The sequence below is a fragment of the Microplitis mediator genome, chromosome 11 (genome assembly GCF_029852145.1).
Source record: "Microplitis mediator isolate UGA2020A chromosome 11, iyMicMedi2.1, whole genome shotgun sequence".
Lineage (NCBI taxonomy): Eukaryota > Metazoa > Arthropoda > Insecta > Hymenoptera > Braconidae > Microplitis > Microplitis mediator.
In genome coordinates this window covers 18154354-18180010 of record NC_079979.1, presented here as the reverse complement: position 1 = coordinate 18180010, position 25657 = coordinate 18154354, and the positions used below count along the sequence as shown (strand labels likewise).

The following is a 25657-nucleotide window of genomic DNA, read 5'->3' as shown; positions in this document are numbered from 1 at the left end:
TCAAGTGTAAATTTAACTAAAGTTTAATGTGTTGTCTGATCTCAACAATTTTTAAACCCGTATTATGGTTTGACACAAGAATAATGTGTTAAATTAACCCAAAAAATTGAGTGGACCATTTGGGACATGTGATTTGTGTTAAGGGGTTAGGGGTACTCAGAGGCCTGAAAAAATGATGATTTTCAATAATTTTTTTTTTGTAGTTAATTACTTTATTTGACAAAAATAAAAACATAGCTTTATTAGAACACGTTTCGATTTGACTTCACGAAAATTTCAAAAAAAAAAATTAATAATTCAAAAAGTTATCGCTGTTTTTGTAGAGCCCGTTCCTCCCGAAGTCCTTTGCGGTGATCATCATAAGTCCTTGGAGATTCATCTAAAATCAATCGGACAAGAAAAATTAGTTTTATTAATAGATAATCTTGTGCCTGATCGAAGCTTTTTTTTTTTTTTTCGAAATTAACAAAATGGCGGCCTCAGGAAATTTTTTTCAAATTTTCGAGAAAAAAACCGACAGTTTATTGTTAAAAAAAAATCGAAATTTTTGAAAAAAAAAAAAATCCTTCGATCAGGCACGAGTTTTTAATGTATTTCAAAAGTACAATAAATTTTATTGAAATCTACCGAGCAGTTTTTAAGTTACAGTGATCACCAGTTCAGAAAACATAGTTTTGAGAAAAACGCATTTAAAGTTTTGCTATGGATTTATGTCGAATTATAAGAATTATTTAATAACTTACACTGAGTCATCTATTCCTGGACCATATAATAGCTCTTCAGCCGTCATAGCAGCTTCCAAAATATTGATTTGCTGGTGCCTACGTTGCAATCGACCTTCTCGGGTGTTATCATTAGCGCGCTTATCTGCTACTTTGATACGTGCAGCATCCATTCTTTCTGCATACCGATGAGAATTAGGCCCACAATTAAGTCCTAGTGTATTCATCAAGACTAATACTGAATTTATACCCTCATTAAATATACACATAGCAACGTATGCAGCTATTTGTACGACAGTAAAACTAGTATTTACCGTTTTTGGGCATATTTTCCATACTAGTTGGTTAAAGCTTTCATTATTATTCTGATTGAATCCACCTACACATCTTGAAAGTAAATTTTCATTACTAAGACCTTCGTATATAGGCTTGATAGCTTTTAAAACATCAGAAGGTAAGGGAGAATAATCGTGAGAATAGGTATCAAGCTCTCCTCTTGCTTCAGCGCGCTGGTAAGAGCACCAAGATTCTTCGCCTTTTGGACACATATCATGATTCGGTTTTTCATCACTCGAATTTCATCAAATTTATTATTCGAAATTCAGTACTGCTGTCTTCAGGTACATCATCTTCAGTGTTTTGTTTTAATTTTTTAGAAGATGTACTCTGAATACTTTCATCACGTTCGGCTGTTTTCGGATTAAAAACATTCTTTCTTTTGACTGAACGCGACTTATTAATTTTTTCAGAACTCCGAAGTTCTCTTGAAACCTTTCTAGAATCACGTCCCATGGTTAATAATTTAATTCACTTGAGAAATAATTTATCACAAAACTATCGACTGATCAGTGCAACGACTACAGGTATACTGGCAACCAAAAATTATTTTTCAGTTCTTGTACTACCTACAAATTGTGAATATATGTAGAAGGATTTATATATATATATATATATATATATATATATATATATATATATATATATATATATATATAATTATACATACATTAAAATGGGGAGATATTCATGACAATGAAACCCGAAAGGTCGGTTGCTTGCAGCTGTTTCTAGCTACCTGCTCTCGAATGCCACGTAGCACCCGAGCGTCCTTTGGTCATTGTTAAATAACTCGAAAAGAATTTGTCGGATTCACTTCAAATTTTCACACAATATTTTAAAAATATTATACTTTAAGAAAATGCAAAAAAAAAAAAATCGATTTTTTGAAAATTCTGACTACCCCTAACCCCTTAAATTTAACACAAATTTTTAAACTGCGTTTAAATTTTTCTTCTTAACGCAAAATTATCATGAATTATAAATTTCCACGTTTGGCGGTGTCAAAATTTCAAATTCACCGCCTAAATTTAACACCGAATTTCGTGTAATTTTCACACCAAAATTTTTACACCGAGCCATTTACACTACACCGGGTTCAAAAATTTTTTACAGTATGGGAGTCCATATTATAGTCCAAGGGCTGCTCAAATTTTTCCGTATGGGTTTTCCATGCAGATTTATTTAATTTCCAATGGAAATAATTTTCACTGAAAATTCAGATTTAATTCTAGTGGAATCATTTTTCTTTGAGATTAAAATTTGATGGCTATTGGAAGTATCCTCCATTGAAAATTTAAATTTCGTGGTTAATGGAATTATTTCCCATTAAAATTTCATTCCAATGGTCAATAGAAATATTTTCCCATAAGAATAAAAATAAATTAATAGCCAACGTAAATCCAAAGAATATTTTTCCACCGATTATTGTCACTAGTGTTTTATTTCGCTGATTAGTTTAAAAATTGCGATACCATAGACTGTAACCATAAAAAGTATCTTTTGAAAATAATTACTATTAAATTTCCAACACGTAGAATTTTAATAATTTTTCACTCGTCTATTTATTCATTAAAATTCCTGTGTTCGTTTGCACGCAGCTCCGTATTTATTAATAAAGGCTTCGAGTCTATGTAATATTGGAGGTTAAATAAATATTGACATACAGAAGGCTCGGTACGAGATTGAAAAAAATATGACTACGTTATATAGATATGTGTACATCGAGAGTTGGTATCTCTGCAGTGGTTTAATAATTTATTTATTTTTTTATTTATTATTATCCTGTCAAGATGCGTCACTCGATTTTAACCCGAGTCTTGGTATGGATAAAGAAGAGTAAAAAAAAAAAAGTAAAAAGATGCATAAATAATAAATCTTGTGCAAATTTTTTCAATATTGTGGAATGAAAATTTATAATAAAAATATGTCAGTAACATAAGAATATATATTATATTTGTAGTATAATCTTATGGTTCAGACATGGAGAGCAGTCTTATACGTGATTTATTGAATGGGGGTAAGAAAGAAAATATATTTATGACAGAAATAAATATTAAAAAACTTTTTTACACTGATAATATTATATATTTATTGGTATGGTATTTATTTGGTGATCTAGCAAGCTGATTGACATAAATTTTTGTTGAGTGAATCAAACGAGAAGAGGATGAATTAGACGTCTCCTCATCAAGGACTAGGTAAATGTCAAGCTGAGAATCAGGAGAGCAAGTTTGCAACCAAATTACGGTCCGATGAATTTGTTGATTCAATATCGGCTGATTCGTTAATCCAATTAGGCCCCTTGGTGACTTGGCTCCCGTCAAAGACGCAAGAGAACAACCGGCTGAATGAGTGGAGAGATAGATTTAGTAGTCAATATGAATCAAGTGCCTAATTCAATTTATGCATTAGATTATTATGTCAAATGCCCGTGTGTTGATTATCAAGTAATCATTTTTTTTTTGAATTTCGATTCATTCGCGGGCTTTTTTATTTTCCCAGATTGCTAGTGGTCGTGAATGTAAGGGAACCCGGGGTAGAATGAGACACTGACCCTGATTAAACAACTGAATTCGATCGAATATAACAGAATTAAATTTTTAATTCTATTTAATTCAGATAAATTCTGTTAATTCGGTACCTAACTTACAAATGAATTCTGTCTAATTCGGCAGGAAACCAGAATTTGTCCAAATAAAAACGAATTTAAATAATTCTATTCGGTTTAATTCTGATTAATTCGAAAATTATTCTCCGATTTCTGGTTCTGAATCCAAATTAAACTGAATTAAAACGAATTTGAAATTTTTAAATCGGTTTTATTCTGTTCAATTCAAATTCAAATTTTCAATTCAGTTGAATTCTGTTTTGCAGAATTCGACAGAATATAACAGAATTAAAATTCTTAATTCGGTTGAATTCAGTTGTTTAACCAGGGAATTTTGAAAGAAAAAAAAATTCTTGGTGACAGTTTTAATAAAAAGTGGGCAAGTTGGTCAGTCTAGGCAAGGAAATTTGAAATTTTTAAAAACTGGAAGAAGCTGACCCTGAGGTAAAATGGGCCACAAAAAAAAATTTTTGGACTGACCAACTAACCTCATTGTCTTTTTGAACTAAAATATTTTTTTTGTCTAAAAAATGGTGTCTCATTTTGCCCCGGGTCGTCGTATGAATTTTAAATGAGTAAAAATTTTTCGTACAGATGGAGTATAAAATAATTAAAAGTAAAAATTGAAATTTCCATCAATAGTTAATAATTTATCAGAATAAAAAAGTTTGACTATGGCACTTTGCTCTACATTTCCGTTCGCTTATTATAAATGTATACATGTACATAACGGCGATAAAAAATGCAAAAGCCATTAAAATCTGTGAAGTAATGGATCGTGTGTTGCGAGCGTTTTCCACATCCGTGGATTTCCTTCCAACTATGTGAAGTATAATATATACACACACATAGCAGTAGTTTATCCCCTCACTACACAAACTTATTTCTCGTATCACCCGCTAGACACAAAACATATTCATATAACACGTGTGTACGTGTAATACATAGGCGTTTGCCTTTTCCACCCCTAATTGCATATGTATTATGCAAACTTTTAAGACCATTTATCTGCCGCGAAAATATTTCACTTGATCCTTGTACGTAGACATCCAAGTCGCTCTTTTAAAAATATATGCGCAGGTATATGTATGTATACTAGATTGTGTCATTTCGCAGCAATACTTTTTCCACTCTATTCAAAATTTAGTATACAAAAAAAAAACCTCAAAGTGCAGCCTTTTGAATTTTAAAAAGTCACTTTGAATTTTTTTAAATGAACATTTTTTTTCCTGAAATTGTAACACCACTTAAAGTAATTGAATAATATTTTTCTAGAGAATTGCTTATGAAAAGACGAATGAATCATAGTATTGAATTAGAAATTCTAAAAATTCTAATTATCCGTAAATTTAAAAATAATTCAAATTCGAATGTTTTCCCGGGTCAAACATAAAACTTGATTCGAGCTCGCGTCACCTTATTTTCTTTAGAAGTTATCGATTTGCCGACGATTTTTCGATAAGATCTCGACTTTTTCGACTTAGTTTAAATTTTTTTCATCTTAATTTCAACTTATTCGTATTTTTTGGTCTTAGTTTGAACTTGTTCGTCTTTACTTCGAGTACGATAGTCATTGACCTTACTTTTGACTTGCTGAATCAAGTCGAAATAAAGTTGTTGATTCATCTTATTGTCGCCTTGATATACACTGTTAAAAATGATTTGAAAATTACAATACAAAAGGAATTGAATTTTCATAACTAGATATTTGAATTGTATTTACAATAAAAAAAGCTTCAAATTTAATATACGTGATTTAATAATCAAGCTGGTATTCAAAATTAAGAAAAAAAATATGAATTTTAATAAACGTACTTAAAATTTATACTTGATTTTTAAATTTTCAAAGCAAGTATTGAAAATTCTAAAACATATATTGAATTTTGAAAATTCTATTTGAAATTTCATAAAACTTATTTGAAAATTCAAAAAAAAGTGTTTGAAAATCCAGTGTTAATTTGAAAGTTCAAACACGTGTATTTTAAATTCTATATGAAATTAGTAATGAAATTTCAAGCACAAATGTATGTTAATATCGCGTTATATACAATCTTTGAAAATTCAAACAATTTTTTTTACAGTGTATAAAAATTATTTCACCTTAGTTTTGACTTTTTTGCCTTGTAATTTAAGTCGAATAAGTTTAAATCAAGTCAGTTTCGACTTGATTTAAACTTTTCCGCCTTACATTTTAAGTCGAATAAGTCTAAACCAATTCAATTTCGACTTGATTTAAACTTTTTCGTCTCAAATCGTGACTAAGTAAGCCAGTTAAGTCTAAACCAAGTCGAAAAATGTATTTCATATCTCCGTAAAAAAAAGTCGGGTTTGACTTGTGAAAAACGGCTCCCAATTTCGACTTGGTAAACCAAGTCTAAATCAAGTTTTATTTTTGACCCGGGATTGGTAAATTTCAAAAATTAAATTTCAAGTTCACGTGCTAAAAATTTCTTTATCAATTAGGATTTTCTATAGTTTCAAATCTTATCAATTATTCGCACATCTCTAAACTTTATTACGCTCGACAGTTTTATATCATGTCTCGCTAAATAAGACCGGCAATATATATTTGCGTCCTGAGTAACCTTTTAAAATTCAAAGTAAGGGCTCTGCTTTGAGCATCATTTTTTTTTACATTTAATGATTTTGAATAGAGCACGAAAAAAATGTCACCGCTAAGTGACAGTCTGATCTATCTATATATACATACATAAATAAATATTTTTATTTAAATTTTCTACCGTAAGCTAGCTCGATGATAGTTTTATGGAGCACACAATGTGTCTAGCCCTCGTCAAGCAGCTTTACCTCTCGCGCTCCGTTAACTCTGTGTCACCCTATGTAACCATATTACCTAAGTCTACCTACAACTACTACTATTACTATTACAACAACTATTAGCTCTACTACTACTGCTATCACTGCTCTCCAAGTACATGCAATAGCGCTAGTGGTATTTAATCTTCACTATTGTTAGCTCTTAGCTGGCTCTTGTTCTATTTAAACTACATCTTTATTCATCATTTTCCTTAATTCTTCGTGCGGAAACTTCTTTTAAGCCTTTAGAAATTTATTTTTTATTCTATCCAATTAAAGCGACTGCTTTTTTAGCATTTTTGAAATTAATATATAGAGCCGTATATTATTACACACTGATTAATAACGTCTTTACAAATTTATTTTTTACTGCTACTGAAAATGAAGGACGCGGGAAATATTTTTAATTAAAAATTAAAAAAAAAAAAAAATTGGAAATCAGGTTGGCAGCTGCTTTGGACAAATTTCGGTACGAAATTAGTCTTCTCATACGAAAAAAACAGAATCGGCCCATTACTGGGTTGTGAACGGCTGCCAATTTTGAAGCATCGGCCGAAGATCGGCTAAATATCGGATGATAATGATATGCCAAGCATTGGCCAATCGTGGCAATCAATCATCGGCCAAAGCTTGGTATCAAGAGCACTTGACCAAACCGTTGGCCAACCATGCACGGGCCAGTATAGTTAGCCATTTATTGGCCAATCATTGCAAACCAGGCATCAGCCGATCTATGGAAAAATTTCTAAGCTCGGCGACTTTGTATGGGTTGGATAATTTATAGTTTGAATATTAATAAGTGTTGATGGTCAGATATTTTCTGCGAAATCAGCAGATTGAGTTAATTTAACGACATATTTGTTTTTAAACCCTGGGGTATTAATTTCGCGCATTATACGTGAGGTTACCGAGCCAGAATTTAGAGTGAACGTTGGCAAATTTAATTTAACAGAAAACGGAAAAAATTTTTGTTTATTATTTCTTGTGAATTAATAATTAGAAGAGCATGGGGTAAAATAGGCCACTAAAAATTTTTAATATTTAAATTTTTCGCGCGAAAAATTAAAAAAAAAATTCTCGTAACCCAGTAGTTTTTTGATAAAAAAAAAAGTTGTCATTTCATTGCATAATTAAAAATTTAATTTCGCACTTGGACAAAAAAAATTTTAATTAAATAATATTTAATAATTCATTGAATTTATTTACATAAATTACAACTATATAATTAAAATATCTTTAATTACTTTTGATTTAATTTCTTCGTCTCCAAATAATAGTTTTACAAAAAATCCAAAGGCGGTAAAATACAAAAATAATTCCATCGTGTAAAAAAATTTGATAACTTTTTTTCTGTCTTCTCTTACCCGCTTTACTTATCATTATTATTTCCTCCATATTTATATCATCGTTGCAAAGCAATAATATTTTCGCCGAGATTTAGAGCGAGTACGTCAGTAAATTGCCGAGTAAGATAGACTCTCGATGTAAATCACGATGCTATGTTTTTATCGCGCCCTCGTATATTTTTCCTTCCGCTCTTTTCTTCCCCTGGCTCTTTCTCCTGTCCAAGTGTTCTCTCCACCATCAAACTTATTTTTTATTAATACCCATTATTTATATTTTATTCCACTTGTAAACACTTTTTATTTCATTTTCACCGGTCTTTTAATTTAAATCTCGTTATTACATCCCACTGTCGTCATTTTATTTTATAAAAATAAAATATCTTATGCTTGACATCAAAAATTATTTATATTTATTATTATTATTGTTAAAATAATATAAGTTATTGTAAAAACTTTTCGGCAAACATCCAACCAGAAAATATATACATATATATATATGATGTAGAAATGGACGTATGATACGTGACCATTTATCATTTTCCATCCATTTAATATAAAATTTTGAAGGATAATTTTTTTTAAAACCAAAACCTTGAGTTGTGTCATCGTGTCTGGCTTTTGGCTCAATGCCTGTCTTGTCGTATGTACTTGTCTAGTGTCTACTGTCTAGTATCTACTGTCTACTTGTACTACTACGACAACTTTAACCTCCACTACCCAACCGGAAGCACCAGCTGCTAATATAAGAGACATTTTGAAATGTAACAGCATTCGAAGGAAAGGGTGAGGCGACCGCGAAATCGTATCCATTAGATTCTGGAAAATAACCGGGGATGAAAGACATATGGTCTTAACCGCGTACTAAATTTTCAGCTGTCACTTTAAATAATCATTACTTTCTCGAATAAATTAAATTTTTACAATAAATCTATTTAATTTATCACGACCAATATCACAGAATTTCACAGTTTTATTTATTTATAAAATATAAAGTAAAATAAACCACTTGAATTTTTTAATAAATTTAAATTCCACATCGCAAAATGGATCTCAATTTTAAACTTCCCGCTAAGAAAATTTCAAATTTTCAAAAAAAGGAAAGTTATTCGGCTGCCCAATTTCAAAATACAGTAACTGACCAAAATAAAATTTTTGAAATATGCATCGAATCATGTTCACAAGACTCTACTGGAACCAAAAATACTAAAATATCGAGTTCGAAAATTTGTCAGTTACTGTGTTTTGAAATTGGGCAGCCGTATTGGTTTCGGTCCGATTTTCGAAAATCGAGTTTCCATCAGATGTCGACGTTTAGAGGTCCTAGGAAGCTATTCTCACTATTTCCGGATGGACGTCCGTGTGTATGTGCGTGTGTGTGTGTGTAAACTTTTTTTGTCCAACGATATTTTTGGAACGTATCAACTGATTCGAACGTACTTGGTGGCAATCGAAAGGGTTCCATGCGTTTTGAGCACCTGACAAAATATCCCCGACAAAATATCTCTGGACAAAATATCCCCAGTTTTGTGTCAGTTTTTTTGGCTTTTTTCATTATTTTTGCTTTCTTTTCATGGGGATATTTTGTCGGGGATATTTTGTCAGGTGCTCAAAACGCCTGATACCAATCGAAAGAGCTCACCAAAACTTAGAATTGATTAGATTTTGGGGTAGATCGGTCATGTAGTTTACGAGTTATACGAAGAATAAAAATTAAAAATATTCTTTGTTTTTGGTTTTTTGCGTATAACTTATAAACCACTCGCCCGATTCGCATCAAAATGTAATCAGTTTCAAGTCTTGTTGAGCCCTTTCGATTGTCACCAAGAATGTTCAAATCGGTTCATTCCATCTAAAGATATCGTCGGACAAAAATTATAATTTTTCAGCGAAGGTATGGTTTACCGGCCTAACAAATTTTTGAGCTCAAAAATTTACAAGTAAAAATGTTTCCGAGCTCCCTGAGCTCGAAAACAGCGGGGTTTTGAGGCTGGTCTGCAGAGTCAGACGGTTTTCAGATTTTTTTTTAACTTCCCGCTAAGAAAATTGTAAATTTTCAAAAATTCGGGAAGTTATTGGTTTCGGTCCGATTTACGAAAATCGAATTTCCATCAGATGTCGACGTTTCGAGGTCCTAGGAAGCTATCCTGACTAATTTTACGATGATGTCCGAGTGTATGTATGTGTGTACGTACGTACGTACGTACGTTCGTACGTACGTACGTATGTATGTATGTAAATATTCATAACTCTTGAACGGATGAACCGATTTTGATCGTTGAGGTGTCATTCGACGCGGCTTGTTAATGTCTTGAAGCCGTAAAAATTTGAACTTAATCGGTAGGGTGCGTTCAGAGATATTTCAAAAATAAAATTTTTTCGAAAATGTTTTATTTGGATAACTTTTAATTTGCTCGATGGATTTATTCCAAAATCTAATCAGCTCTAAAACTCTATAAGCCGCGTCGAATGCCACCTCAACCATCAAAATCGGTTCATTCGTTCAAGAGAAACCGTTGACGAAAGAATTCAAAAAAAAATTTTTTTTTGGTTTTTTCGAAATTTCTCAAAAACGACTCGATAAATCGATTTCAAAATTTGATCAGCTTTAGAACTTGATAAAACACGTCGATTGCCGCCTCAACCATCAAAATCGGTTAATTCGTTCGCGAGATATCGTGGGAGAAAGAAATGCTAAAAAATGGTTTTTTACAAAACAATGGCATACAAAAGTATTTGCGAGCTCGAAGAGCTCGAAAATGTATTCACAATAATGTTTTCGAGCTCAACGAGCTCGAAAACAGCGGGAAGTTTTGGGGCTGGCCCGCAGGGTCATCTGACAGACCGATTTTTTTGTTCAAAATCTTGTCATTTTTATCCGGATAATTAACATTAAAAAAAACATAAGTTACTCAAAAGTACTTCTGTTGTTGTTGGTAGTCGATGTTAGTTTTCGAAGAAAGTAAAGTGAGAATAATTGTAAATACAAGAAAACAGTAAATATCAAGACGACGCAAATAAACGTTAAGTAAATAAGCAAAGTCAAAGGGTCTGCTTCAAAAGTTAACTTGTAATAACATTACCAAGTCTGCTAAGGAATCCGGCATTTGCGGTGAATTTTCTACATGCCTAGAAGGGTTGTACATATACACATAAATATATAAAGTGCAGCGCAGTGAATAGAAATGAAAAATAAAATTTGTTGGAGAGTAAACTTTAGCACAAATACGAGATATTCTACAAACAAAAGAGAAAGACCTTAATCCCTCAGGTTATAAAGTGCATTAATGCCATGAACTAGTCGTATCGTCAATTAGATACCTACATATATTTATATATATATATAACTACTATTACTGTTGCTCCGAAGTCTAGACATTAAGAATTAATGTACAGTTGTACGCAAGTAAATACATACAATCGTTAGTTCTAAGTGCTTTGGATTTATATATATATATATATATATATATACACATATATCTCTATATATGTTAGCTAGATTACACAAAATCCAATGTAATTCCAGTGACAATATACTCTGCAGGAAGAAAATTTTCTAACAAACCAGGAGGTATATAATAAACAGTATATATATATATATATATATAAATGTATGTTGTAGTTAACGAACAAAGGTAGCGAGGTTGGTTTATTTTATTTAATGTATTATTGTTTATTTTTTGTGTACCCAAGAAATGTATAAGGTTAAAGGATAAATAAAGTTTAATGAAGGCAAGAGTATTAGAGTCCGAGGATAAAAAGTGGTGTCTTTTGTTATTACACTGAGTACAAGATTAAAAATAATAATAATTACAGTACGAGTATGATGATAATTTATGATAAGAAGAAGCTATTACGGAAATGAAAATATTGAGTTTCACTATTTATGATGTGGTTTTTCATGATTTATGATGATTATATTTAATTGTAATGATACTGGGTGGTTATCATGGTTGTTACACAAATTTAGTGAAGTAAAGTTTACTTAAATTACAAGTCGGAGGGTTAAAAATCACTTGAGTCTCGGAATATCTCGACGGAAAATTATGAGCTGGAAATGTTTTATGTTGACTGTAAATTTTAGACACTGATCGTTTGTATAAACTGAATTCAATTTTTTATCGTATTATAATAGTGATTGATTGGTGAAATTTTAAATTCCATTGTAAGGATTTTAATAATTTTTCGAGGCATTATATTGTTATCAAAGAGATTTAAACTTTTTGAAATCAATTACAGGTTGAAATGAATTTCATATTTACATGGAAATGTATAGAAAAGTTTATATATATATATATAATATTGAAAAGGTATATGTATATATATATTAAGCATTGCCGTTAGTATAGAAGGAGATGAAAGCACAGTGGTCCAAGTATAAAATTCAATTATGGATACACTGAGAGTGTGGGTCGGAGTATGATCCAGACGAAAATATGGTTGTAAAGCAAGCTAAAACCTATATTTTCTTTTGCTAAAAGATTAAACTTGTCGTCATAGCAGTGAAAAGGATTTTATAAATTTTACTTGCTTCATCCACTCTTTTTCCTTCTCTCATTCACTTCCTTTTCTCTCTGTTCTAATTCTGTTGGCAAAAGTTAAGAAGCGAAGTAGAAATGTTTAAATTATTTATCACACGAGTGTCGAACTAACATTTCATTTCTCGATATTTTTCATGTATGCTCTATATATATGACATGTATGAGGCTGTGAGTCTGCACTGTAAAAAATTTTGGTGTAAAAATGGACCCAGAGAACTTTACACTCTAAAACCAAGTGTGTTACAAGTGTATTATTTTAACACATTAAATGTGTTCTATGTTTAAGGCCATGAGCGAAACTATAGTTTTTTGTAGTCATTTAAAACACGTTTCACGGTGTATTAAATATCTATAGATTGCTTATGGCGTTTCAATGTTATTTGGGAAATATGTTAATTTTGACTACACACTTGGTTTTAGAGTGTACACGGCCGTGTAGTGTGAAATTTTCTCGGTGTAAATTTTCCATCCGTGTAATTTTTCTACGGTGTAATCTACTTTTTTTACACCATTCCGTGTTACTCGTAATTTTAATTAACGAGCAACAAACGCTCATTGAATATATTTAACTATGTATTTAATTAAAAACTGCATTAATTTTATTTAGATACACAGTTTAAAATTTTTTGTTCTTGTATAAAAATTCAATGGTTAAATATTTAGTGTAAATTATTTGACACCATCAAGTGTAAATTTAACTAAAGTTTAATGTGTTGTCTGATCTCAACAATTTTTAAAACCGTATTATTGTTTGACACAAAAATAATGTGTTAAATTAACCCAAAAAATTGAGTGGACCGTTTGGGACATGTGATTTGTGTTAAATTTAACACAAATTTTTCACCTGTGTTTAAATTTTTCTTCTTGACGCAAAATTATCATGAATTATAAATTTACACGTTTGGCAGTGTCTAAATTTTAAATTCACCGCCTAAATTTAACACCGAATTTCGTGTAATTTTCACACCAAAATTTTACACTGAGACATTTACACTACACCGGGTCCAAAAATTTTTTACAATGTGTACTTGAAAACTAAAAAATTTTTTTACTCGGAGCCTTAAGGGAAAAGTGGGAGGGGGCAATTGGAAACTCAGAAAATTTTGGGAAAATTCCACCTGGACCCATTTTGCCCCACAGGGAATTTTTTTGACAGATTTCGCCCTTATCGAGTTTTTTAAAACAAAAAAAAAGTTGATAAGTTCGTAAACAAAAATTTTTATTTTTACCGACAAACTATCGCTGAATTTTTTGTACCGGAGTAAAATAACGTTAATAAGAAAATTAAATTACCAAGTAAAAAATAAATTAATCCGAGGTTTGTTATCCAGAAGAGAACAAAAGATGAAAGAGAATAAAAACGTTTATAAATATAATTTTTTTGTTTGTTTGTAATTTATATTGGTGTACATTATCTCCATGTATGCTTGTATAATTATAAACAAAATGAAATTGTGTCTATGAAAGTTAATTTACCCTCTAATACAAAGTAATTTATCGTAGCGTGGACGTTAACCTTTCTTCTCTCGTTTAGTTCATTTATACCAAGGGATTTTGTTAGCGAGAGTACATCGCACTTTACTCTGGGGTATTGGACTAAATGGGAAACAAAGATAAAGGCAAATGAATTCCCTGTTGAGTTTAATTCTACTGGATATACAAAACATGACGTAACAGCTGGAAAAATAATTAACTTGTAAATATATACTTCATTTAGACTTTCAATTCTATATATTTTATTTTAAAACTTTAAATTTATTTCCATTATATTTCGTTGAAATCCAGTTTCGATAATTAAAATTAACTAGCTGTCAACGACCTGTTAATTCATAGCAGTTAGTAATTTTAATTTATTATTTATTGACGTTAATTTACTTCGGACTTTAATAATTACTGCTACATATACAAGTACATGAGTCAAAATAAAACGTCACGAGCTATCAATGAAAGCAAACAACGTCAATTTATGTTACTCGTTGTACTCTCGTCCTTTTTAATGAGTGTCAATTAAATTTGAAAATCGGTATGAATTTTTTATTCAAAATGAGAAAAAATTGATCCTTAGGATTTAGCTAAATAAGCTACGATTTGATTTTTTGAAGTTTCAGATCTACATCGACGTCTAAAGATCTATTACATCTTCGAATCCATGTCGATTTGCACAGACTTTAAATCTTTTTTATTTTGGAAAAAAAAATTCAGATCTACGGATTTGTACTCAGACCAAAGTTTTAGCTAAAGAAAGGAAATCATCGAATTTTAGAAATTTAAAATTTAGATTTGGAAATAAATTTCAGGGTGTAAAAAAAATTTAGATCTAAGATCTATGGATATCAAGTAGATCCTAAATTAGATCGATCTAATTTTTTCCGATACAAGATTCCAAGATTTCATGGAAAATCGAAATTTTGTATTTTAATTTGGTAATTTAATTTTTTTATGTTGATCTACGCAGATCATAGATTTGAATAGATCTAGACAATCAAAAAATTCAGGATACCGTAGATCAAAATCAGTTATTTTGGGACAATATAAAAATTTACTTTATCACCATAACAAACTTTTATTACTCTAAAGAAATTGTAGATGGCGCAGCCTTTACTTGCTCTCTAAAAACGAATTAGTGAAAATCACGTGACAATCACTATTTGGCAGTGAATAGTCACTTATTACTAGTGAAAAGTATACCACTGTTCGAATTAGTGACATACTTTTCACTAGTAAACAGTGAATAGTCACTATTTTCACTTCCAAATTTAAGAGAGTGGTAATGGAAAGTAACAAACTCTCGAACTTGATCACTGGCCAGGCGTGGGTTCGAATCCCAGCGGTTGCCGAAAGAATTTTTCTTACAAAGAGTGTGAGGTCTTTCGGCCCTGAGGTTCGTCCCGGCGCCGATCCATGAATTCGATCGGGTTTCAAAATCGAATTTGATTTGGTTGAGGCGTGAATTTGATTCGTATATGAATTCGACTCGGTTGGCTAAATTAGGTATGTCCAAGCCCTTATAATATACATATATATATACTGAAAAAAAATGAAAAAGATAGTAACAAAAGTACTCAATTCTAAGGCGCCAGTCGTCATTAATTTATAATAATACTAGTAGCATTACATCAGTAGTGTGATCATCATTACAATGGCAATCTATTCACCAGAAATTTAAAGCTAATGGAAAAAAAATCCGATCGACTCAATATCCAGGTGTCAATACTCTAGTGGTTTTAAAATTCCTCCCAAAAATTTTCTTAAATTCTGAATAAGAAATAATTCGAAGAATTAATTCATCAAAAGCATGAGGATCCAAGTGAATAAGTGGCTAGAATAATTATTATCAACGGAGCTCTGACGGTGAGAGCCGAATTGATTGGCTCCTCGAGACTGCGAATAAGAAATGAACTTAATGCAAATAAAATTCTTATGCCTCAAGTAATTTAAATGACATCGATAATGCAAATATAAATTTCAAGATTATGAAAAAAAAAATTCCATTGATTTTTTATTTATTTTTTTTTTTTGTAAATTTCATGTCACCGTTACTTTTTCCTTTACTTGGGTTGCTCACCTTTTATAACTCAGATCGAAAAACCACCCGAGGGAGTACTCGTCAGCGCCTAATTACTCGGCTTCCCATACCAGCCGACGTTCCTGCGCTTGAGATTTCGTAAAGAACAAGAAAGTACCATTTTTATTTTTTTTTTTTACTCACAATTTTATTTTTTTTTCTACTCTATTTATCTTTGCTCTTCCTTGCTCTCGTTTTTTTTGCGAGTCACTTTTTTCTCTAATTTTCGTAGTTTCTCGTGGCTCTACATCCTGATGATTTACGCTCGGAAAATTTTCAACTCGTTATTCCATCATTCTAGGCTTTTTATGCCCCTCTTTACTACTTCATATTCTATTTTAAATAATTTAGATTCATATATTTTATAATATTAATCTTAACCCGGGCTTTCATCTCATAAATTTATATTGTGAGTTAATATTTTTTAACTTTTATCAACTACTTGGCATCATAAAGCAATCTGGGGTAATACGAAACACAAATTACCAGAAAATTTTTTTTTACAAAAATACTCAGTGAAAGTTCATAAAAAAATATGGAGTGGATTCAAAATTTAAAATTAAAAAGTTTTTTTTCAATCGTGGGCCATTTTACCTCATTTTTAAATAAATGTTTCAATGACGCGAAAAAATTGATTACCCCTTATAGAAAAAACAATAGGCCCAAGCTTGGCCGAGGCTTGGCGCAAGACTTACTAACTCTGGGGGAAGCTTGAAATTTAAGCTTGGCCCAAGTTTGTCTAAGCATCGAAATGATAACACCGAGCCAAGCTTGAGTGACAGTGTTGTGCCAAGACTGTTGCTAAATAAGCACCTATTCTTATTAAAAATAAATAAAAAAAGAAAAAATATTAGTAGACATGTGCAGGATGGTAACATATGGAAATAAATTTGTACACAGAGAAATCAGGTATTTTTGCATTTACTGGGTCTCGAACCTGGTCCTTCATGGCTGCTAAGCAAGTATCTTATCCACTAGGCTGTTACGCTATTCATAGAATACAGAAGTTTTTAGGTACCATTTGTTATTTAGACTGGTAAACCAGGGCTTGTCACTTGAGTATTGGCTGAATCTTGGCCCAATACTGGCAAACCAAGGCTTGTTAATTAAATATTTGTTGAATCTTGGCCCAAGGATGGCAAACCAAGGCTTGTCACTTGAGTATTGGCTGAATCTTGGCCCAATACTGGCAAACCAAGGCTTGTCAATTAAATATTTGTTGAATCTTGGCCCAATACTGGCAAACCAAGGCTTGTCAATTAAATATTTGTTGAATCTTGGCCCAAGGCTGGTAAACCAAGGCTTGTCACTTGAGTATTGGCTGAATCTTGGCCCAATACTGGCAAACCAAGGCTTGTCAATTAAATATTTGTTGAATCTTGGCCCAAGGATGGCAAACCAAGGCTTGTCACTTGAGTATTGGCTGAATCTTGGCCCAATACTGGTAAACCGAGGCTCGTCACTTAAACGTTGGTCGGATCTCGGACCAACCTTGGGAGGCCGAGCCTGGGTAGCCCAGTATTGTGCCAAGACCGGCCCCGTTGTCAATATTTTTTTTCTACAAGGGCAGTTTACAATTTTTATTGATAAAAAAAATAAAAATAAAATAAAGTAATTAATGTCAGAGATCGGAAATGATTAATTTTGAAAATAGGTCATGGTAATAAAGATCCCATGTGCGAATTGTCAATTTATGTCTTCAGCAAAAGTATCATTGCACGTGTGGCATTTTACTTTTTACTCTTTTTTAATTTTTTTAATATCATTTCTTCTGTTCTCACACTTTTCACGTTATCCCTTATGGGCAAAAGTAAAGGAGTAAGCTAAAGAATAAGTTTAAGTAGAACAAGAAAAATAAATATATAAAAATAAAATTATTTCGTTGGAGACGCGTCTGCAATTTTTCTATCTTTCTATATCACTGGTCTCACATATATATATATATATCTATACATACATGGACAGATAACATGACCAGCAAAAGTAGCTCATGCGCTTAACTTTTTTATATTTTCCGTTGATACGGCATCTCTCAGCTCAACTCGATCCGAAATGGTCACGTACGACGTGAGTACAGCAAAAGAAAATGAAGATAAAAAAAAACAAATTGACTCAAAAATAAAAAATAAAAGGGCGCATTCTACACTAGTATGAGTGGAATCAAGAGAGAAAGCTGGAAGTGAACAACAGAATGACGATGAAAAGTTACATCTATGGACTAAAAAATAATAAAAGCTCGAGGAAAAATAAAGACTGAAAGAAATGGTCGGGTTCTAAAAAAAATTTTTTCACCCCGTACTCGATGGTTGTGGGTGCGCGGTATTGTGCGAGCTCCAGTTATGTGGACTTTGTGGCCGAAAAAAAATAAAAAAAATGTAAGCTAGCTATTGGCGGCGAGCGATTGAGAGCTGGAAGCTTTTCTGTGCATGCACCTGCGTACGCACATTAACGTCTGTACTACTCAAGATATCTTCTTAGAAAACTACCGCAGGACCTTTTTACCTCCGTGTCAGTTAGTGCACAATTGTATACCATGTGTGCTTTTAAATTGAAAGAGAGTTTTAGTGATACTGTAACACAATGGAGTCAGAGACGATAAAAGTTTAGAGAGTAGAAAAAAAAGTTCACATGAATACTTAATTTTTTTTATTCTGCTGACGATATCCAAGAATTTTAAAGGGTAGTAAATTTTGATGACTATTGTCAGTGAAAAAAAAAAACTAATTGAAAGAATAGTAGACTGATCAAGAAAAGGTCGATAGTTCGAATCGACTAGGGAATATTTTTTATCAATATATATCGAGCTCGTTATTAAAATTTATAAAAATAATCTGCAGGCAGGGAAAATTTTCCGATAATTATTTTTCCCGGACAAAAAAAAATGGAGTCTGTTGACAACCTGTTACGGCTTAATTTGTAATCATACATATATTATTATTATAGGAAGTGAAAAGTCATATATATATATTTTTGATAAATAATAAATATTAATTGTATAAATAATAAACTGACAGGATTATAGAGATACAAATGATAACAGGAAAGAAAATACGAATGATTTAGTGAATGAAATGATCGATAGATACACTAATAAAAATATGTAATTAATTAGTTTTGTATATAAAATGTATGGTAAAATAATATTGAAGCAATAATTCAAGTAGAAAGCATCAGGTTTAATTTATTACAATACCCAAGTTATTTATTAGACGATCGATTATTCTCATTCGAAAACGTACATATTATACGACAGGGTCAAATAATTTATTCACCCGTGAATTGCCATTTCATTTTCAATTTTTATTGCTGACAATACATTCACCCAGGCTCTTCCGATTCTGATCCTCCTTTTATGCAGCCTCGAGAGGTCTGACATGCTCACTACTACTATCACTTACGTCACAGATCGTTCTGGAGCTACTGACTATTAAAACCATATTCGTTTTGGATCCTACTATTCTCGAATACCTCAGCTGTATGTATGCATACATTCATTCAGCTAATTTAGACTGAGTAAAATGAAAAAAATTTTTACGCGCGCACATGTGACCTAGTAGTATTTTAGAAAAGACCTTTTCCTTGAGCTTTTAATTTTGATCAATAAAATTCTGCCGCATTTTAAAATTAAAGTGTGTCCGTATGAAAAAACAATATATGGTTAAAATATATAAAATCATATATGTTTGCAACAAAAAAATATATGATATATTATAAAAAATCATATAGAGATTTTGGCCGATTTAATATAAAATTATATACAGTAGTAAATATATGTATTCCATATATGTAACTTATATGTTTTTTATATTAAGCTATATTTACATTTACATTTACCTTATAATATATTGTATTGATATATTTCCTTCTATATTTAAAAAATATAAAATTTTTATATGAAATGAAATATATGGTAGCACATAATTTATATTATATATGGCACCATATATTTTCTTTGTTATATTTATTTTATTCGGTGTATGTATATGTATATGGGTATATATATTCGCATCAAATTAACTAATTTTGAAAATTTTAACTGCAATTTAAAGAGTATATTAAAATTTAGATCTAATTTAATTGGAGTTGGTCATACGAATAAGAAACTTTTTTTTCCATACACAATATAAATATATGTTTATATATATATGATCAGAATATATTTTTCGTATATGATAGAAATGTATATTTTTATGTATGATAAAAATATAGTTTTCGTATATGGCAAGAATATATATTTTCATATATGATAAAAATATATTTTTTGTGTATGATTGACATATATATTTTATATATGCTAAACATATACGGACTCGTATATGATGAATATTATATTTTTTTAATATAAAAAAAAATATATCAGAAAATATAGTAAAATTGGCCATATATATTTTCTGATATTTATCATATATTTTGACCGTATATGTTATTTTCATACGGGTGTGCAAAACGGACCACCTCCATGTGGTAAAAAATTTTTTAAATAATTAAATTGGTCGGAAAAAGCAATTTTTTATATAAAACATATAAAAAAAATTTTTCGAGTAAAATTATAAATAAAAAAAAAGTAAACGCACATGAAATTTAATTACAAATTTTTTCTGTTTGTCGTTACTTTATTTTTATAACTTTTTTTGTTGTTGTATTATAGTACCCAGCACTTTGGGTACTTCATTTTAATTTCGTCCTACAACGATCTCATTTACGTTGCGACCATAGTCGCTGCTCGTTTTTCTCGATTTGCCCGATAGTTTTTTCTTTTCCTCTCACTCTCTGTCCATTACCGGAGCCTGTTTACACATTTTTATTACTTTAACCACACAACGGCAATAATGTCAAAAAACAAACAACGAAAGCCTGCAGATAAATATATAAAACAGTTAGATTTATTGACGAGTAAACAACGCACACACACACACACACACACATACTCACATACACACACACAAAATTGCAACTTGCGACACAATAATTGTAAATAATTTATAATGTTGACTTTTATTTATCTTTCAATAAATTTAGTTATGGGTATTGATTTTGAAATATCCGTCGATTGTTTCCTAGAGTTCATACTCGCGAGTGTGATTTTTTTTTTTTATTATTGAATTCGCTGATTGACATGTTTATTATTTTTATAATTATTTTATCAATGAAAACTAAAATGTTTTATATTCGCTCCGGACTTGAATTATTTAATTTTAAATTTATCAACTTAATTGAAATTTTTTTTTCTTTTGTACTGCGATCCCATGAGTACTTAATTATGGACGCAATGAAAATACCGACAATGGTCTTTTATAAATAAATAATTGATAGTATTTAATTATTTAAATAAATAGTAACAATAATTATAGTACTGTAACAATAATATAATTGTTTTACGTGGATTGAAATTGAAGCTTATTGGACCATATTACAGTTTTAATTAATTTACCAACTAATTTAATTGATTACTCATATAAATATATATGTACGGTAATTATTGATGATGATATCATACATGTTAAGTACAATTACGTGAATCAGTCGTGTGTAAATAAATGAATCGTACGAGTAATTAAAATAATATAAAGTAGAGCGCGAGCTTAATTATTAAATTCAAAATATTAGACTTAACAAAAGGTACTAAATAATTAAATATATTTTTTGGAATATAGTCGAGTCAAAGAGAACACTAATTAAGGCGGCCGCGGGTAATAAGGCCTGACAGAAATGATATTTAATATAACCGCCTCCGCTAAAGGCTACTCTAGTACACTGAAAAAAATAATCGCTAGCTGCTAGTAATTTTTTTATTTAGCAGCTAGCGATTTTTTCGCTAGCCGCTAGCGTTTTTTTCGCAGGCAGCGATTAAAAATCGCTTGCTGGAAGCTTGCTGGAAGCGATTTTTTCGCTAGCTGCTAACGATTTTTTCGCTAGTAGCTCGGACAGTGTATTTTTAATTCGGTGTGAGTGTTATCTTACACACCGTTCGGTGTTATTAGCTATATAGGGGAGGGAGGGACAAAAGGGGGTACTTAAGGAAATACCAAGTTTTCGAGGACTCAAATACGCTAAATCTTTTTTTTTTTTAATGATATTCAAAGTAAATAGAAGAAATTTTCAGTTACCGTTGAAAAAAAAAGTTTTTTTATTTCTGCGGGCAAAGTGGGGTACCCCCTAAAAAAAGTAAAAAAAAAATTTCTGGATTTTAAACGAATTTGATTAAGTTGAATTTTTTTTTAAGTAATTTACATGAAGAAAAATTATATTTTACATGTTTATAGGATATAAAAGAAGAAACAAAATTTTTAATAGTTTTTATCATAAAACAAACGTCATTAATATTTTTCAACTGACAATTGATTTTTGAAAAAGTTTACCAAGAAAAATTTTAAGTAACTCTTAATTATATTCACAGAAGTGATTTTGGAATGTTTAAAAACCATTTAAAATATAAAATTTTTTTTTATCAAATTTTGGGGGTACCTCTTTTGCCCCACCCCCCCCCCCCCCCTTCCCCTATATACATACATATATATGTACATATAAATACATAGCGAAAAAATCGCTTGCAGCTAACGATTAAAAATCGCTAGCTGCTAAAGAAAAAATCGGTCTGTCAGTTGACCCTGCGGGCCAGCCCCAAAACTTCCCGCTGTTTTCGAGCTCGTTGAGCTCGAAAACATTATTGTTAATAAATTTTCGAGCTCTTCGAGCTCGCAAATACTTTTGTGTGCCATTGTTTTGTAAAAAACCATTTTTTAGCATTTCCTTCTCCCACGATATCTCGGGAAAGAATTCACCGATTTTGATAGTTGAGGTGGCAATCGACGCGATTTATCAAGTTCTGAAGCTGATCAAATTTTTAAATTGATTTATTTAGCCGTTTTTGAGAAATTTCGAAAAAACCAAGGAAAAAATTTTTTTTGAATTCTTTCGTCAACGGTTTCTCTCGAACGAATGAACCGATTTTGATGGTTGAGGTGGCATTCGACGCGGCTTATAGAGTTTTAGAGCTGATTAGATTTTGGAATCAATCCATCAAGCAAATTAAAAGTTATCCAAATAAAACATTTTCGAAAAAATTTTATTTTTGAAATATCTCTGAACGCACCCTACCGATTAAGTTCAAATTTTTACGGCCTCAAGACATTAACAAGCCGCGTCGAATGACACCTTAACGATCAAAATCGGTTCATCCGTTCAAGAGTTATGAATATTTACATACATACATACGTACGTACGTACGTACACACATACATACACTCGGACATCATCGTGAAATTAGTCAGGATAGCTTCCTAGGACCTCGAAACGTCGACATCTGATGGAAATTCGATTTTCGTAAATCGGACCGAAACCAATAACTTCCCGAATTTTTGAAAATTTACAATTTTCTTAGCGGGAAGTTAAAAAATCACTAGCAGCTAGCGATTATTTTTTTCAGTGTAGAAGGGTCTTGCATAGAGATGTTACGACAAATTTATTGAATCCTAATACCTCGTTCCCTGTCTTCTATATTTCATCATCCGTCATATGATGTCGTACTGTCTGTAACTTTAACAAATCAGTTTTCTTATTGGAACACAACAGTTTTGTTACAGTTACAAACCATTACTTAGCCCAACGAAGAATTTGCTAGCTTTACATAAACATTGTAATCCCAATGAATGCTTCGTTATCCGTATATTAAGGCAGAATTTTGTTACCGTAAGTGATCTTGTCTTGTGGTCACAAAAAATTTTTTCCGTGTTATTTTTGAATAAATAAATAATTATTTTAAATTGAAATATTGAGACGTCATACAGAAATTATGACAGTGATAAGGACAAGGGTGGGTCAAAAGTGGACGTAAGTACGGTCACAAGGTTTCTGTGCAGGTCGAACGTTCTGCACAATCGTGGTATGGCAAACGGTTCACTTCCGGCGGACTTAGTGCTTCCGCGTTTGTTTCCGTCTGTTGTTTCCGGTTTTAATACCTCGTTGGCTTGTTGCCTGGACACGATGCCACACGAGATCCCACTTGGACGGGAACGAGGCTCGCTTTTAAATATGCAGGGGTGTTAATTGTTTTTTATTTTTCATTATTTTTCAAGTCCGCTGACGTTAAAAAATTAGTCTAGATCAGCAAGTGATAGTTTCGTTAAAAATTTTCGTGTTTTAATATCGCCAGGAATTTATGGACGAAAATAAACAGCGTAATTTTGTTGTTTATAAATAATTGAGACAATATTGTAGGATATATATTTATAAACGTATTTAGCTTGCCGTAGGCCAGATCGTTATTTTGTGCAATTACTAGTTTTGCGATTATCCTGTAGTAAAGTTTAATAAAATATTAACGGGTAAAAGGTCGTAGGTCGGTAATTACATTTGCGAACCACTTTAGCTAGTATGCTGAGAGGATGAGAGGGTTTAAAAATGAGAGAAAGAGATAAATAAAGTCACCGAGTAATAGAGAAAAGAGTTAACTAAAATTTTTTTTTACGTTTTAACTCTTTTATTATTTTACTCTTTTTTTTAAGAAAAAAATTACTGCATTTAATTAACTTGCTTTGAAGTTTTTCAATTAACGATAGATTTCAAATAAAACTTATAAATTAAAATTTTTAATTACTCCGTTTTGTAAATCCATTAATATGTGTTTAGTGGGACCGGGGCTAAATGAGTCGCCAGATTTGGTCTGACTTGTATACGAATAAAAATAAGTAATGTGTATTTTTTTTGTTTGTACTTTTTGATTAAAAACAAAATTTAAGCAAACTCACGCTGACCAAGTAGAAAATTTTCTTTACGATCACGCCCAGGCGTCTTTTATCCATCAATTTAACCAGCAAACCCTACAGCAGAAGCCAGAACAAGTTGAAAAGTACCATACAAGCGCAAAAAATATATAAAAAAAGCCATTGCAAAGAAAATAACTTCCTAGTTACTTTTATCTGCGAAAAAGAAATTTACTGGTTTCCAAAATACTTTTATAAACTGCAGTTGAAACCATACGGGCCAGTTTAAATGTCTTTCGGGAATCCATCTAAGAACTCGCTGGTTCTTTATGATTTTTTTCAATAGGGCAGTTGAGAAAAATGTACCTGAAGATCGGAACGTTTTTTGCGCAACGAAAATGAAAAAAAATTCATGTAATTTGACTCTAAAGAAAATTTAAGGGGTAGTTAGGAGGCCTGCAATTTTCGGCTGACGTGCGAAACATTAGATCTAGTAATTTTTTTACTTTTCATTTCGTTTTTTTATTTTCGTTCCGGGCAAAACGTTCCGATCTTCAGGTTCATTGAGAAAATTATTCCTTTCCGCTGTGAAAATCGGAAATTTTCAAAAAAAGACAAGTTATTGGTCTCAGTCCGGTTTTTGAAAATCGAGTTTTTATCAGATGTCGACGTTTTAAGGTCCTAGGAAGCTATTCTGACTATTTTCAGACAGATGTCAGTCCGTTCGCGTGAGTGTGTGGGAGTGTTAACTTTTTTTGTCGATATCTTTGAAACGGATCGACCGGTTTGAATCTACTTTGCGACAATCGAAAGTGCTCGTCAAGTCAGAGCTGATTAGATTTTGAAGTCGATCGATCAAGTAAATCCGTCGATTTTTTTCGAGATGTCGGACCAAAATTACTTTATTTGAGCGAAATGAACATTCACTTGGTCCAACTGCACTGTAAAAAATTTTGGACCCGGTGCAGTGTAAATGTCTCGGTGTTAAAATTTTGGTGTGAAAATTACACGAAATTCGGT

At 31.4% G+C, this 25657-nt stretch overlaps 2 protein-coding genes across 3 annotated transcripts in view; both read right to left on the bottom strand.

Annotated features, from left to right (window-relative positions):
- The window catches only part of LOC130677417 (alpha-2C adrenergic receptor), a 115792-nt gene that overhangs the window by 26372 nt on the left and 63763 nt on the right, over window positions 1–25657 (bottom strand). The window lies entirely within an intron of this gene.
- On the bottom strand, window positions 152–1959 carry LOC130677418 (uncharacterized). Of its 2 annotated transcripts, XM_057484176.1 has the most exons (3): window positions 1729–1959; window positions 744–1627; window positions 152–379 (listed from the first exon to the last, which is right to left on the bottom strand). In XM_057484176.1, the coding sequence occupies exons 2-3, from the start codon at window positions 1268–1270 to the stop codon at window positions 376–378; spliced, it is 531 nt and encodes a 176-aa protein (XP_057340159.1). In that variant the 5' UTR covers window positions 1271–1627; window positions 1729–1959; the 3' UTR covers window positions 152–375. The 2 variants fall into 2 exon arrangements, with proteins under 2 accessions (XP_057340159.1, XP_057340160.1); XM_057484177.1 differs by lacking the exon at window positions 1729–1959 and having other exon boundaries at window positions 744–1639.